This window comes from Pongo abelii, chromosome 4 (genome assembly GCF_028885655.2).
Source record: "Pongo abelii isolate AG06213 chromosome 4, NHGRI_mPonAbe1-v2.0_pri, whole genome shotgun sequence".
Taxonomy (NCBI): Eukaryota; Metazoa; Chordata; class Mammalia; order Primates; family Hominidae; genus Pongo; species Pongo abelii.
This window is the reverse complement of record NC_071989.2, coordinates 83,827,277-83,844,390: the sequence shown is the minus strand read 5'-3', so window position 1 is coordinate 83,844,390 and position 17,114 is coordinate 83,827,277. Positions and strand designations below refer to the sequence as shown.

Below are 17,114 nucleotides of genomic sequence, written 5' to 3'. Positions count from 1 at the left end.
GGACGAGCCTGCGGGGAAGGGGAGCCCGAGAGGCGAGGAGGTCATGTAGCTGACAGCGGGCCCCTGGGAATGTCCTGGCTGACCTCTTTCTTCCAAGCCCAGGCAGATTCCAGAGGTAAAATGAGCAGTCAAACAACCACAGGGAGATGGTCTGCCTGTGAGAGGGCCCCTCAGGAGTGCAGGCGGGCTGTGATTTTACAGGGAGCCAGGAGCGCAATGAGCAGTGGGCCAGCCCTGGGGAAGCTAGAGGGACAAACCCTCTTTGCTGATGCCAGCTGGGAAGCTGAATGTCAACTGCAGTGCAGGTGGGGTGGGGGTCCTGGCGGGCCAGTCCCACAGCAAAGAGGTACTGGAAAGAGGTGCCATTTTGTATTTCCAAATGGCTCTAGGTGTGAATTTCTTCCTAAGTTGCAATTTACAATTTAGCTATCCACTGGCAGTCTCTAGACTAGAGACAGTGTGGGTAAGCGGCAGAATCAGGTAGGCAGACAGTTTTTAAGAAGCAGCTTTCTTTCCCTGAATCTGCTGTCTGGCAAGACCAAGGGCAGCTGAAGGAGTGGGAGTGGTAAATGGAGGCAAGAAGCTCTCTCTCCGATCTCTGATTTTCAAACATTCTGAACCACATGCCGCAGTCACAGATACTGTTACAGTTCTTTTTCCTCACACTCTTCAGAGGTTTAATTGGGCTTTCTGACAGAAATCTTGCTTATGCAGCTCACTCAGATTTTTGCTGCTAATTGCAGAGCTTTTATTTTTCTTGTCAGCAGAGTCACCTTAATTGTCTTGCCCCAAAGAGCCCCACCCAGCCCTGTTTGGTGCCACATGGTTTTCTTTGAAAGGCTCTGCTATAACAGTGAGAATTACTGGGTGTCCTTTTCTAAGTAAACAGGAAATATCACTCTTAGAAAAAAAAAAAAAGAATCCCTCTTCTCAGCACAAATGCAATAATGTGCCGACTTATATTTCCTGTTAATGTTAAATTAGGAGCAGGATCTATTTCTTACACCAGCCCAGTCTTCTTAGCTTCTAAACTTTCAATGAGCAGAACCCCAGGGAAGCCTGGCTGCCTAGGGCATTTTAGAAATGCTTCCACTGATTTGCAGGAGGCAGTAGCATCACAGTTTGGAAAGATAACAATGCATTAAAACAAAACAAACAAACAAAAAAACCTGTGCAAAATCACAAAGGGGCAAGATGATATGCTTCTAAATTTCAAGTCACAGCACGTGTTTATGTTCTGATAGTTGATCACCTTTCTATATAGGAAAACTCTGAAGCCTTGAGTCAGGAAGGAGAATTGACCCAGGGCAGGAGGAAGAAACGCAGGAAGGATGGCTTTTTTTCCCATTACATCAGAACCTGGGTTCGTGTGTCAGGCAGGCGCAGCCCAACGAGTCCTCCACACACGAGCACAGTAGAAGCCAGCAGGATGGGGATTGATTTGGTGATGCTGACCAGAGAGCCAAATATTAAGTTTCCCAGGACGGCTGCTGCCTTGCATAGCGCGTTTAAGAAGCCAAAGCCTGTTGCCCTGCAAAGGAAAGAGACATGAACAAGGTTGAGAAAATGCCTTCCATGAGTTCAACTTTAGACCAAAAGATCCTAGGTTTTCAACGATCTTCCCTCAGATTGTGTTGTATATCAGTGGAGCAAATCAATGCTTGTTAGCAAATCTGGGAGTAGAGAATCCTAGCTGTTGGTATTGTTCCTCCAGCCCTCTGTTGACTTTCTTACCATAGCTTCCATTGACTTACTCTGCCTGTAAGTCCCAATGTATTGTGAACAGAAAGAGAGAAAAAATTGTAGGGAGTATGAAACATCTCTAGTGGTTTAATGTTGTTGGAAGGAAGGGTCTTTTTCAGTTTTTTAGAGATTAGGTCTGGCTCTGTTGCCCAGGCTGGAGTGCAGTGGCATAGTAGTAGTTCACTGCAGCCTCAAACTCCTGGGCTCAAGCAATCTTCCCACCTCAGCCTCCTGAGTAGCTAGGACTACAGGTGCATACCACCATACACAGCTAATTTTTATTTTTATTTTTGTAGAGATAGGGTCTTGCTATGTTGCCCAGGTGAGTACAGTGGTACAATGATAGCTCACTGCAGCCTCCACCTCGCAGGTTCAAGTGACCCTCCTACCTCAGCCTCCTGAGTCACTACCTGGGACTACAAGTGTGTACTGCCATGCGCAGCTGATTTTTTTTTTTATGTATTTGTAGAGATGGGGGTGTCCCCCTATGTTGCCCTGGCTGGTCTCAAACTCCTGGGCTTAAGCAATCCTCTTGTCTTGGCCTCCCAAAGTGCTGGGATTATAGGCGTGAGCCACTATACCCTGCAGGAAGGGTCTCTTAAAACAAACTTTAATCCTACTCTATCCAAACTCTTCTCTCAGGAACAAAACAGGCATAAAGCTCAGTTCATTAGAGAGAGGCAGGTCACCTCTGCTCAGTGTGGGAAAAGCTGGGTTACCTTCTCTTATCCCAGGCAAAGGGTGGAAAGGGTGATACAGAAAAATTGAGCAGTTTCTCATCTCTTTACAAGAGTGACTTGTTATTTTGTTTTTGTAAATTCCCATAATTTCAGAAACATCTGTGTTTAAATGGAAATTTAAATTTCATTCCAAAGTTAAAATGTATGGCAGGCTGAGCAGGGTGTCTTACACCTGTAATCCCAGCAGTTTGGGAGGCTGAGGTTGGAGGATTTCTTGAACCTAGGAGTTTGAGACTAGCCTGGGCAACATAGCAAGACCCTGTCTCTATCAAATGAATAAAGAGAAAAAAACTGTTGTTAAGTGCAACAATATATTTACTTAGATTTTTTACTCCCTATTTTCTTTAATTTATTTATTTTCATGCTAAGTGTTTTATTTTTTATTTATTTGTTTTTTACTTTCAGTTCCAAGATACATGTGCAGAACGTGCAGGTTTGTTACATAGGTATACGTGTGCCATGGTTTGCTGCACCTATGACCCATCCTCTAAGTTCCCTCCCCTCACTCCCCACCCCCTAAACAGGCCCTGGTGTGTGTTGTTCCCCTCCCTATGTCCATGTGTTCTCATTGTTCAACTCTCATTTATGAATGAGAACAATCGGTGTTTGGTTTTCTGTTCCTGTGTTAGTTTGCTGAGGATAATGGCTTGTAGCTTTATCCATGTCCCTGCAAAGGACATTATCTCATTCCTTTTTTGTGGCTGCATAGTATTCCATGCTGTATATGTACCACATTTGCTTTATCCAGTCTATCATTGATAGGCATTTGGGTTGGTTCCAAGTTTTTGCTATTGTAAATAGTGCAGCAATAAACATTCATGTGCATGTGTCTTTATAGTAGAATGATTTATATTTCTTTGGGTACACACCCAGTAATGGGATTGCTGGGTCAAATGGTATTTCTGGTTCTAGATCCTTGAGGAATTGCTGTACTGTCTTCCACAGTGGTTGAACTAATTTACATTCGCTCCAACAGTGTAAAGTGTTCCTATTTCTCCACAGCCTCGCCAGCATCTATTGTTTCTTGACTTTTTAATAATAGCCATTCTGACTGGCATGAGATAGTATCTCATTGTAGTTTTGATTTTAATTTCTCAATGATCAGTGATGTTGAGCTTTTTTTCATATGTTTGTTGGCCATGTAAATGTCTTCTTTTGAGAAGTATCTGTTCATATCCTTTGCCCACTTTTTGATGAAGTTGTTTATTTTTTTCTGGTAAATTTGTTTATATTCCTTGTAAATTCTGGATATTAGACCTTTGTCAGATGGGTAGATTGCAAAAATTTTCTCCCATTCTGTAGGTTGCCTGTTCACTCTGATGATAGTTTCTTTTGCTGTGCTGAAGATCCTTAGTTTAATTACATCCCATTTGTGAATTTTGGCTTTTGTTGAAATTGCTTTTGGTGTTTTCATCATGAAGTCTTTGCCCATGCCTATGTCCTAAGAGGTATTGCCTAGGTTTTCTTCTAGGGTTTTTATGGTTTTGGGCTTTACATTTAAGTCTTTAATCCATCTTGAGTTGGATATAATTTTGCATAAAGTGTAAGGAAGGGGTCCAGTTTCAGTTTTCTGAATATGGCTAGCTGGTTTTCACAGCACCTTTTTTTGAATAGGAGATCTTTTCCCCATCACTTGTTTCTGTGAGGTTTGTTGAAGATCAGATAGTTGTAGATGTGTAGTGTTACTTCTGAGGTCTCTGTTCTGTTCCATTGGTCTATATGTCTGTTTTGGTACCAGTACCATGCTGTTTTGGTTACTGTAGCCTTGTAGTATAGTTTGAAGTCAGGTAACATGATGCCTCTAGCTTTGTTCTTTTTGCTTTGGATTGTCTTGGCTATATGGGGTCTTCTTTGGTTCCATATGAAATTTAAAGTAGCTTTTTCTAATTCTGTGAAGAATGTCAATGATAGTTTGATGGGAATAGCATTGAATCTATACATTACTTTGGGCAGTATGGCCACTTTCACAATATTGATTCTTCCTATCCATGAATATGGAATGTTTTTCCATTTGTTTATATCCTCTCTTATTTCCTTGGGCAGTGGTTTGTAGTTCTCCTTGAAGAGTTCCTTCACAGCCCTTGTAAGTTGTATTTCCAGGTATTTTACTCTCTTTGTAGCAATTGTGAATGGGAATTCACTCATGATTTGGCTCTTGCTTGTCTATTGTTGGTGTAAAGGAACGCTTGTGATTTTTGCATGTTGATTTTGTATCCTGAGACTTTGCTGAAGTTGCTTATCAGCTTTCTATTATTAATTAACATGCTAGGTCTTAAATAAGAAAAGCCCATGGAATTTTCTCAGAAAATTAGGGAGGGTTGAGGTTATAGCCCTCATCTTTCAAATACTATGGAGGTGAAATACTCTGCTATTTTGCCAATTATTTTTGGTAGCAGGCAGAAACCGAATACTGAGCTGGGGAGCACACCAGTGAGCCAATGTAACATTTGGGAAATCAAGTCCAAGAAAATATGACAGAAGAGAATCATTTGTGGGCCTAGGAAGATCTTGTTCACTCTCTTTAAGATATGCAGGTATATAAGTAAGACACATCCCACTTCTTAAGACATTTTTTAAAAAAGAAAAAATTTATTATCTTTAGTACACATGAACAAGTGATCTAGGCAGAAAACTTATTTATTTTATTTTTTTTTCAGAGATAGGGTCTCGCTCATGTCACCCAGGCTGGAGTGTAGTGGTGGAATCTGGGCTCACTGCAGCCTCGATCTACTGGGCTCAAGTGATCCTTCCACCTCAGCCTCCTGAATAGTTGGGACTACAGGCGTGCACCACCATGCCCAGTTAATTATTGTATTTTTTTGTAGAGATGGGGTTTCATCATGTTGCCCAGGATGGTCTCAAACTCCTGGACTCAAGTGATCCTCCTGCCTTGGCCTCCCAAAGTGCTGGGATTACAGGTGTGAGCCACCACTCCCAGCTGAAACTTAATGTTGTTCATGAGCCTGCATATACCACTGACACCATGAGAGCATGAATCTCCTTCTGACTTTATGCCAGTTTACTCTTTTTTGGCTGTCACTGAGTTAAAGGCACATTGAATACAGGGCAATTTTTGGATACCTTGTTTTTGTTTTTTTTTTTCCCCTAAGAGGGAAATGCATCTTATAAGCTGCAAAATGCAGCACTTAGTGCATATCTTTCTTTGTTTGACTTGTAAATTTGTAAGTGTGGGTTTTTCTTTGACAAGTCATAACTACTCATCACTACTTGTACTGTATCTAATGATAGTTTCCACAATGTGTGGACTCTTCATAACCGAGATATTTATTGTGGTTATTATCCAACCATCCTCCTTTCTGCACCATGGGAAAGGAATAAACACTCCTCCCTGAGCTGCACAAATCCAGTCTGTGAGTTAGTGCACAGCCAGTGATTTTGTGGGTTACATCACACCTAATAAAGGGCAGTAAGCACGGATTTTCTTTCTGGCTAAGACACCTAGAAAGTAGAGTATGCAGGCTCCTGAAGTGACACAAAGTTGCCAACTGTTTGGAACATGGGAAGAGTATGACAGAATCTCTGACTGAAAGAAACTTCTTGAGAAGAGGGTAAGCTAATTTCATATTCTTCCTCTTCTTTTTTTAAAGCAAGAGACTAGCAATGGCAGCAACCACTAAAAACATAAGGAGATTTAATATACTGATAACTACTTTCAAATGAAATTGCTTAAGCCTATATGTTGGGTACCAAAGAAGACTTAATTATACTAGAATGACCCCATCACCACCTCCCCCACCTCCATGGATATGCCATGAGGCTAAACTGTCTTTTTGCTGTTTTTTAGATAAATGAATAGATGTTTTTGAGCAGCTTTAGGTTTACAAGAAAAAAAGTGAACAAAAAGTAGAGTTCTCTTATACCCTCAGTTTCCACTATTAACTTCTTGCTTTGGTATGGTACATTTGTTACAACTGATGAGCCAATATTGATACGTTGTTATTAGCCAAAGTTCAATTACATTACTTTTGGTGTTGTACATTCTGTGGGTTTTGACACATGTATAATGACATGACTCCATCATTACAGTATCATGTAGAATAGCTTTACTGCCCTAAAAGTCCCTTGCTCCATCTATTCATTCCTCTCTCCCCCCAACCCTGAACAATCACCAGTCTTTTTACTGTTTCCATAGTTTTGCCTTTTCCAGGATGTCACAGAGTTGAAACCTCACAGTATGTAGCTTTTTAAAGACTGACTTCTTTCACTTAAAAAAAAAAAAAAAAAAAAAAAAGGAAGATGAAACGAGGCTATTGCTATGTTGCCCAGGCTGGTGTTGAACTCCTGGGCTCCAAGCAATCCTCCCACCTCATCCTCCCAAAGTGCTGGGATTACAGGTATGAGCCACCGCGCCTGGCTTTTCACTTTGTTAAACTAACATTTTAGTTTCTAGATTCTAGTGTCATAAATGACCAGATATATGTTGTAGTAGTAAGATAAGCTGGATTCTTCTGGGGAAAATGGCCTGAGTGTATGTTGCTGATAAGAAAAAGGAAACCATTTTTCTGTCATGAAGAAGTCTTTCAATGCTGAAACTGCAGAATAACCCAGATAGGATTTGCATCTAGGTTAAAATAACCGTATTTTCCCAAGCGACGAAACTCTGGTATAACTCAGAATAGCGTATAAAATGTGGGCCGCTCTCTCCTTGTATCACTGAAACTGTACTCGAGGAATGGATGATTTCCTGAGATTCCTGAGCAGACTAAAGGCAGATGCGCTAGGAGCATCTGGTATCTGAGGGTTTTGAAAAAGACGATCAAATCCTTACTTCTTAAGAATCTCCATTTTCATTTACCAAGCAAAGGCAGTTCTTTAGATGAAAATCTGGTGTGGATGCAAAGCACACAGCCTCTGTAAATTAGTGTCGGCATTCAAGAAAATGTGACTACCCTTTCCTTGGAAAAGTAAATTCTTCTTTCAAATATTTGCAGCTGAAGGGTGTAATTTTTCTTTTCTTTTTTTCTTTTTGTTTGAGATGGAGTCTCGCTCTGTGGCCCAGGCTGGAGTGCAGTGGTGCAATCATGGCTCACTGCAGCCTTGACTTCCTGGGCTCAGGTGATTTTCCCACCTCAGCCTCTTGGTAGCTGGGACTAAAAGCTTGCACTGCCATACCCAGGCAATTTTTTGTATTTTTTTGTAGAGATGCGGGTTTCACCATGTTGCCCAGGCTGTTCTTGAACTCCTGGGCCCAAGGAATCTGCCTGCTTTGGCCTCCCAAAGGGCTGGGATTACAGGCGTGAGCCACCACACCCAGCTGGGCATGATTTTTCAATGCATCAGAGACACAGCTGTATTAGAAAAACCATTCGCCAAGTGATTCTCCCTTGGGGTTATCTGTTTATAAAATAAATAGGCTTTTAGTTCATTTACTCTCTGTTCTTACTTAAAGGAAACTATTGCTTCTGCAGACACCCAAAGTACGAGTCACCTTGTGCTCCTAAAGTCCTTTGAGGGTGGAGAGCTCAGAGCTTGCAGAACCCTGACATGCCGACTTCTCAGCTGTAGAATGAGCTAATGCATTATTTTTCAGATCAAATATGTTTTCATGCCTTCTCTTAAACAACAAGCACTGAAGGGAAAGAATGAAATGATCTAGTGTCATTCTATTGCTCCATCCTTTGCTCCTCATCTCTTCAGCCAGAAGCCTTTGCTCTCAATTTGTACTCAATCTACTTATTCAAAATTTTAAAATGTAAATTATTTTCCCCAAAAGTACCCTGTGACTGCAGCTGCCTTGTTGCTCATTCCATTAAGGTGGCTCTCCTCCCTACATCATAAACTTCCTTGGTCTGAGACACATGTGCTGGTATATGGAGCTGGTTTGCAGCAGCACTTAGACTCAGCTGATGGGGATGTGGCCACCTCTGGAGCTGGACGGTGGCTCCCTCTCTGGGGCCTTCACGATTTATTGGGTTCTAGTTTATTTATATTGTTTCATGCTGTTTTTTTTTTTTTTTCTTTCTTTCTTTTTGAGATAGAGTCTCACTCTGTTGCCCGGGCTGGAGTGCAGTGGCACAGTCTCGGCTCACTGCAACCTCCGCCTCCCAGGTTCAAATGATTCTCCTGCCTCAGTCTCCCAAGTAGCTGGGATTACAGGTGCGCACCACCATGCTCAGCTAATTTTTGTGTTTTTAGTACAGACGGGGTTTCACCATGTTGGCCAGGCTGGTCTTGAACTCCTGACCTCATGATCTGCCCGCCTCGGGCTCCCAAAGTGCTGGGATTACAGGCATGAGCCACTGTGTCTGACCCATTTTATGTTTTAATTGGTAGGGGGGAAAAGAAAACTACTGGCTCCATTCTGGATAAAAAGGATAATTTTGTCCTCACATCCAGCTTCTTTGTGGATTTTTCTGTCTGTAGTGCAGGGTCAGATGTGGGATTTTTTTGAGGCTCCTAGGAAGAAGAAAAGGTCACTGAAAAATGGTGGCACTTAGGGCAGTGCCTGGCATGTGGTAGGCACCATGTGACTATTAGCCATTGTTTAAACACTGTCTGAATACCCCACCAGCTGATGAGATTATTAGAAAAGAACAATTAAGTGCTACATTTTCGAGACAGGGCCTTGCTCTGTTGCCCAGGCTGGAGTGCAGTGGTGCAATCATAGCTCACTGCAGCCTCAACCTTCCAGGCCCAAGTGATCCTCCCTCCTCAGCCTCCTGAGTAGCTAGGACCACAAATGCCTGCCAGCAAGCTCAGCTAATTTTTTAATTTTTTGTAGAGATGGGGTACCTACTATGTTTCCCAGGCTGGTTTTGAACCCCTGGGCTCAAGTGATTCTCCCACCTCGGCCTCCCGAAGTGTTGGGGTTACAGGCATGAGCCACAGCACCTGGCGTAAGTGCCACATTTTAAAAAGGCCTGAAATGGTGTAGATCCAGACTTAGCTCATAGAATTTAACTGTTAAAGGGTAAAAGTGTGTGTAGGGGGGTGGTTCTTTTTTGTCTAGAATAAATTTTTGTAAATAAGCTTTTTCTGGACAACTCAGTTAAATAATTGGTAGAAGTTACAAGAGGGATACTCAAGACTCAGCATGGGGCATTTTGAAAAGTACAGGCAGTCCTTAAATCAGGAGGACATTGTGATCTAAAGATTCATCTGGAAGTTGGTTATTTGAAATACACAACGAATTTCATTTATCTTAGAGAAAAATATTAAAAATGATGGCTAGGTCATCAGGTTAGCCTAAAATAACTTTTGTAACACTGAATCCATCTAAGCTATCACACTACAATGCTAAAAGTACAAGAAACCCTTAAATATTTGTCTAATACACAGATTTGTCCTTAATACACTCCTAATTTACATATTCTATGCATTTTTTTCATATTCATATAATCATTCATTAAATATCTGCTAAGCGTCAAACACTGCACTAAGCTCCAGAGACCCCAAAATTAATAAGATGAAACCTCCATTTGCACTAAGATGGGTGAGACGAGATCATGGTAACATACATGCTAAGTGCAATGTTGAAGATACCCACAAAGTATGCAGCCAGAAGGATAGAAAGTGATATCGAGCTGAGGGTAGTGGCAGTCGCAGGAAAGCTTCTCAGGAGGGCTGGACAAGACTAGGATTGTGCTGAAAGGAATAGTAGGAGCTTGCCAGGAGAAGGATGGCATGTGGATAGGGGTGTTCTCTGCTTCTCCCCGTACTCTCACATCTCCCTAACTTCCCTCATGGTACCCACTCAGGTTTGCCTTAGACACACCCCCTAAAGGCTTCTTGAGGGCTAAATGGCTTACCTCCCTCCAGCCCCTAAACTTCCTACTCCCAAGCAGGTGTTTTCAACCTAGGATTAGGATAGCAATCCGATTGAACCAAAGTGCATGGACACGTATAACCATGCCCTCACCTAATGGTGCTTAAGCTTAGGTGCATCAGAATCACCTGGAGGAGCTTTCCAACCATAGTGATGTGCTCAATACTGATGCCTAGGGCCACATGCACAGAGATTCTGAATTTATTGCTCTATTGGGGCCCAAGCATTAGTATTTTTTAGAAGCTCCATGTGACATGAAGGTGTATCCAGGGTTGAGAATCCTGCTGTCTTCCCAGGGATGTCTGCATTCTTTGAATTGATGTGGGTTTCATAGACAAAGGAAATTATAAAAGCAAAACATCCCCTCCACCTTTCTGACAAATGGTTTTCATTTCTGAATTCCCTTTAGTGTACTTCCAATCATATAAATCACAGGAAATCAGAGGATTTAGACAATTTTGCTTTCTGCTTTTTTTTTCATTCATATTACTGTTTTCTCATGTTGATGTTTAAAATGAAATGATTATTTAGCATGGAACCATTATTCTTGTCACCATGCCATTGGCTAATGGGAGCTTTCCAAATTTGGGGTAACAAATGATTCTGCAATTAACACCTTCACATATATGACCTGCTTCATTTGTGTGTGTTCATTAGGGAATATCAAGCAGCATAAAACATCCAAGGGAAAGTGTTTATGATGTGATGCGGGGGATACTGAGGCCAGGAAAGTATGCTTTGCATACTGGAGAGGAGAGAGAGAGGGATCCAACCCAAAGGCTTCCCATCCCTTTTTTCTTCTCCCTTCCTGCTTAGGCTCTTATTAAACTCCCTTGTTTATTCTGCTTCTCACAGCACAGAGCTTAATTCATTTCACCAGAGGCAGCTTCTCACCTAACCTGAATTGTTTCCTTCTCTTCCAACTGTTACTCAGTTGCCTCAACTTGATTCCCTCCACGCAATCCTTCCCACTCCCCTCCAAAGGCTGGTTTATACCAATCTTGCACATCTCCTTGTCCAGAATTAGCCTTGTTTAGGTCCAGGTCACCTCTGGGGGAGTGGAGCCGGGTAGCCTTTGTAGTCACTCAGCACCACCTCTTCTCAGGACCGGAACAGATGCCTATGATACTTATTAAATGAAAGACTGAGCTAACGAATTTCCTGAGATCTTCCAAATATGTTGGAAGTAGATTTTTGTAATAGACATGTTAATGGAAATTAGTTGGGTCATATTTGTTTTTTTGATGCCAGACTATCATATTGTTTTTTTCAGAGAGAAAAAATGAATTTCATATTAAGTCAGAAAAGACTGAATTCAATTGTTTTCTAATCTTCAAAGAAAGATAAAAATCTGTCTTACCCTAGTATGTATTGTGTGTGTGTGTGCCTGGCTATGTTCCTTAATGAGGGCAAGATGGCACCCTGCACCCCTTCGAGCAGGGCCTTCCTTACACCCAAGTGGAGAAGGACTCACCTACAAGTTGTGAGCTGAGAGGAATCCCTGGATCCCAAGTAGCCCTTTATCTCCCTCCCATCTCCACCACCATAAGGGGCTTTTGACTGCTTATTCCTGTTGAAATCAAATATTCTGGGAAGGTAATAACAGGAGCCTTTATGTCTTGTTTATCTGATTAACCTAGCTAGGGAGTGAGGGCCTGGGCCAGGGTAAATAATGATAGAATGACTGAGCACCCCTTGGAGTTCATCTATGGCCAAGGTCATGAACATGGCTGTGCATCCCAACAGCCAAGTGAGCTGCTTAAAAATAGATTCCCACACCTACTGGGAGGGGAGGTAGATATGTCTGTGCTGGGAGCAGCACCACTGAGTCAGACATCTGGGTTTGAGGCTAAGTGATCCAGGACAAGTTACTTCCCCTCTCTGTGCCACATTTTCCTCACCTGAACATGGGGTAAGAATACCTACTATTAAAGGATTGGGATAAGAATTAAGTAAGTTGAGATCATTTAAAATTTCCAGCATCATGCCCGACCCACCCTCCACTGCACAGATGAAGAAACCAAGGCTCAGAAGGGTGAAAGGCCTTTTCCAAATTATCCAGCTATTTTTCTGGCAGTGACTGCACCTGAATTCAGTGACTCCTAGATCAGTGCTTTCCTCCATTCTGTTGATGAAGTAGAGGGAGAGGGGGAGGTGGATCTCTAATCGGCAATGCTTTTTGAGGAATGGGGAGCTGACAGCTGAAGGATCAAGAGGTCTCAGGCTGTGATGGAAGAAGTGGAAAGGGACCCAAAGGACAGCAGAGAGAGGACTGAAGACCAGTGCTCCCTCCCTTACACTGGCCCAAATGCTCACTCTGGAGAGTCGGGAGGCTGGACCCCATATGGGGAGGAAAACTATCATCCATAGCCAAATTAATTCTCAAATGCATATTTCATTCATTCATTCATTCACTCATTCACCTAGAGTTATGGCAGTAAATAAGAAAGACAATGTCCTGCCCTCAAGGAGCTAACATTCTAGTGAGCTAAACAAGTAAACATGCAACCTAACATCCTCTCATCATAAGGTCTGGGTGATAATTTCCTTTAAGTACTTCAGTATAAACAATATGATAGATAAATTGTCTCTAATGCATACCTATATAATTTAAAGCACATGAATCAAGAATCAACAGGCCAGAGATGGTTACTTAGTGCTTTAAAGATCATTTTAGAAATCTGCATGAGAAGGTTTGTTAACGACCATGGAGATAATTTTTTCACTGCTGATGTGAGTGCTGTTCTGTATAAGCAATGATTGGAAAGAATGTTCTGCCCTTAGCCTAATGAACATACAAGCATTCTCCAAGCCCCGCAGCCTCAAGTTGGTGAAATGGTACTCCTGGTCTAGACTCCAGATTCTAGAGCCCCCTTATTAAAGGGGCATTCCCTTGTTTAGCTGGCCCACAACTCTGGTGGCCCTGCTGTCAGCATATCAAGCACATGGCCCTCTCATGCAAGGGCTTGCTCAGTACCCAAGGACAGTGAGATGGACTTCCTTGGAGCTCAAAAACAGACTTTGTGACTGTTTTTGTGCCAGTACACTTGGCAGGATTTGCTTCGATTGTAATATATTGCCTGATGGCAAGGTTGTGGGAGTAGGAAGCATATATTCCCTACCCCCTCACCCTCTACTTCTAACTACCAGAGGCAAAACGAATCTGACATTTGCTGGATAGCCAAAGCATAAACATATATAATATAATGATAAGGTGTATAAAGAAAAATCAAGCAGAGCAGAGGGCCAGGGATGGAGTAGATTACATAGGTTGGTTAGACGCGATAGCTGAAAGATTCCTCTGTACCAAAATCTTCACAAATAAGTGAGATATTTATCTTTATATTAGATGTAGAATGTATTCAAGAAAGAATGAATGAAATTGCCATTATAGAATACCAGATGATGACAGTGAAGAGAATTCTAGAGCTAGAAAGGCCCTGAGATACTATTTATTTCATTCTCCTCATTTAAATCTCAAACAATCCAGGCCCAGTTAGGCTGAGTGGTCTCCCTGAAGTCACACAGCTGGTCAGTAAGAGATCCAAGATGACAGACCTTCGGGACTGAAGAATGGGGAGGAAACAAGAGAACTCTGTCAAAACAAGGACAGTCCTAAGGGAAGGGCTTGGGTTGCTTAATTCTGGGAAAATGTTTTGATTTTAGCTCATCAAGGAAGAGACCAATCCCACTGCACTGGGTGACGGCAGCAGCTGCCCAGGACTCTCAGGGATTGGCAGGTGTGAACAATCAGATCTTCAAATCCTTTCTGAGGTCATGTCTGAAACCGCATAAGGGGGCATAAGGGGGAAAGAAAAGGGAAGAAGACAGGCAGAGAAAGGCAGGAACGTGCAGCCAAATGACACCATGAGACAGGCTTGCCTGGCTCTGGGAGTCTGTGCAGAGTTGCAGGACGGCCCTGAGAGTGTGGGCTCCATCTCATAAGGTGTGTGCTCCTGGCCCCGAGCGCAACGGAGGAGGGGTAAAGATGGCCCCTAATGGCTGGGCACGCTGGCTCATGTCTGTAATCCCAGCACTTTGGGAGGCCGAGGCAGGCGGATCACTTGAGGTCAGGAGTTCGAGACCAGCCTGGCCAACATGGTGAAACCCCGTCTCTACTAAAAATACAAAAATTAGCTGGGTGTGGTGGCAGGCACCTGTAATCCCAGTTACTCAGGAGGCTGAGGCATGAGAATTGCTTGAATCTGGGAAGCAGAGATTGCAGTGAGTGGAGATTGCATCACTGCACTCCAGCCCGGTGACAGAGTAAGACCCTGTCTCAAAAAAAAAAAAAAAAAGGGGGACCCCTGAGCCATAAGCACACAGGAAATGTGAGCAGGGGACTTGGCCACAGCCACATGGTGGCAGCAGAAAGTCAACACCTGGACGCAGAAAAACATGAAGGCCAAAACCTAGAACTGGAATGAGCTGGAACAAGGCCTACACTGCGTGAGCTGCATTTACGACTTTTGAGAGATTTACAACTTTCACAAAGGAGGGAGAGAAAAGTAGGGACCACGATGGATGGAAAAAATCCATTTCAACCTGTCATTACATATACTTTCCTTTTGAAGATTTCAAGAGATGAGGGGAAATTGACTTACTTTTCCCAGTTAGGGTATTGAGGGAAGCTGACCAGCACAGACTAAACCCAAAAAATGAAATGCATCTTCTGTTGGTGTTCTCAGTTCTACCGCAAAGAGGGTTGAAAGTAATTTTGCTGGTGGCAGGGACTGGGGACGGAGAAATGAGGGAAAAGGAAGCTCCCCCACACCAATATGTTAGATGGTTGGGGCTCCTTTCAGATTTATGGCAAGCTGGAAAATCCGTTCTATGTATGGCTCATGTCACATTCATATTTCACGTCTATTAGAAGAATCTCACGCCACATCAATTGTCTGATCTACATTACATATAATAGGCTCTCTGCTTATCTTTGACACAGGTGAGGGGCTGATGTAGAAACTGTCAAAAGACTATACAATGACTTGTATATTCAATAATGGCTCAAACTTCAAAGGTCTATCATTTTGCCCTGCTCTTCATTTCTTTCCTCATAATGCTTCTCAAAGCAATCTTGTCTTTCCAGCCTCACAATCAAGGACAAATCCTGAATGCAACATTTGCTTTTCCATCTTCCCGCTTCACCTCACTCATCCCTGCAGATAGTATAAGTATTCTTCGCTTCTTCAAGTCCACGCCTAAGAATTAAGAGCCCTGGGGAGAAGGGTCCTGCATCGACCACTGCATCTCAATCATTGTGGCAGACGTACCACAGCACTGGGAAGTTGGCCTTGGCAAGAATCTCAAGCTATTGCAACATAGTTGGGAAGAAGGTTTAGGATCAAGATAGAGGTGATTGACCAAGGTGAGTGCATGAGCAGAGAGGTGCCTTCAACTTCCACTGCAGACAGTTCTGACATCTTGCCTCTCTCTACCTGAGGTGAGTTCTAGCCCTGGGCAAGTCAGTCCAATGAATGTTATTGAGAACCAGCTGCAAACTATTACTGCCCTACTGACCTAAGCACAGAGGTTATAAGGAAGTCTAACTTGCAAAGCCTTCTCTCAATGTCACACACCATTTTTGAAGATCAAGACATCTCCTTAATACTTTGACCACTTGCTTCCAGGCTAGTTTTTTTGTATTCCACTCTGCCAGCCTGAGTTTCTAGCTCATTGAACTCTTGTATCCTGGCCTGGTATCCTAACTCTGGTGTGTTATTTCTTAGTTCAGATCTGTGTTACCTCTGGATTTTCTTACCTTGATGGATTTACCCCCAGACTCCAACTCTTGCCTCTCAGACATGTTATTTCTATGGAGGCCTTTGTTTTCTGTTTCCTTTGACTTGAACTATTCCAGGTCTCTTTCTTAGACATATTTTCAGAATCTAACTACTTTCTCACCACCTCCATTGGCACCATTACCTCTTGCCACAGTTCTTGCTGTGGCCTTCATAAGTCAGTTCATGTCACTCATCTGCCCCCAAACCCCACATTGGATTTCATTTTACTCAGCAAGAAGACCAAAGCCCTTTTAGTGTCCACTCTGACCCCATGGCTTCTTACCCTCTACCTTGGTCATTCTGCTCCAGCCAGACAAGCTTTGCCTCTCTTCCAACTGGTCTCTCACACTCCTACCTCAGGACCTTTGCACCTGCTGTTGTCTCTGCTGTGAAAGCACTCTCTCTAGATGTCTGCCTGGGTCTTTGCTCAAATGTCAGCTTTACAGTCACATCCCCCTAGACCATTCTATTTACAGTTGTAACTCTCCTTACCCCAGCATTCTCTATGCTCCATGTAGCTTTATTTTTCTCTACAGCACTTAGCACCATCCAATATACTATATCTATTTTACTTATCTGTTTGTTGACTGTCTTCCCCAAACTATTATAGAATATAAGCTCTATCAAGGCAAAGCTTTCTGTCTCTTTTGTTCACTGCTGTCTCCCAATGACTAGAATAGTTCCTGGCACAGGATATGCATTCCATAATCATTTTTTTTGAATGAAATAGTGCATGACCTCTCTATCCCCAGCTCAGGTATCTTTCTGGCATCCAAACAAAAATATTCAAATACCAATCGGACAGCCCCAGGTTGACGTAAAAACTCAACATGTCCAAAATGGAACTTATTACCTTCTTGACCACAGCCCAGACCCACTGTCCCTCCTGTGTCCCAGCCTCAAAATGCCATTGTGCTCCTGCAGGTGGCTTTTAAAATTAAAAAACATAAACAAAACCTGCCATCTCCATTCACTCAACTGCACACGCAGAAACTGGAATCATCTTTGACAACCTCTTTTCTTCCCCCTAACATCTAATCAAGCACCAAGCTTTGTTGAATG

At 42.7% G+C, this 17,114-nt stretch overlaps 1 protein-coding gene across 1 annotated transcript in view; it reads right to left on the bottom strand.

The window, feature by feature from the left end:
* Nucleotides 1-1,203: 1,203 nt before the first annotated feature.
* Nucleotides 1,204-17,114, bottom strand: part of SV2C (synaptic vesicle glycoprotein 2C) — a 241,378-nt gene continuing 225,467 nt past the window's right edge. The window contains exon 13 of the mRNA XM_024247277.3: nt 1,204-1,531. Within this exon, the coding sequence (XP_024103045.3) occupies nt 1,348-1,531 (184 nt within the window). The 3' untranslated portion in view covers nt 1,204-1,347. The remainder of the gene's footprint in view (nt 1,532-17,114) is intronic.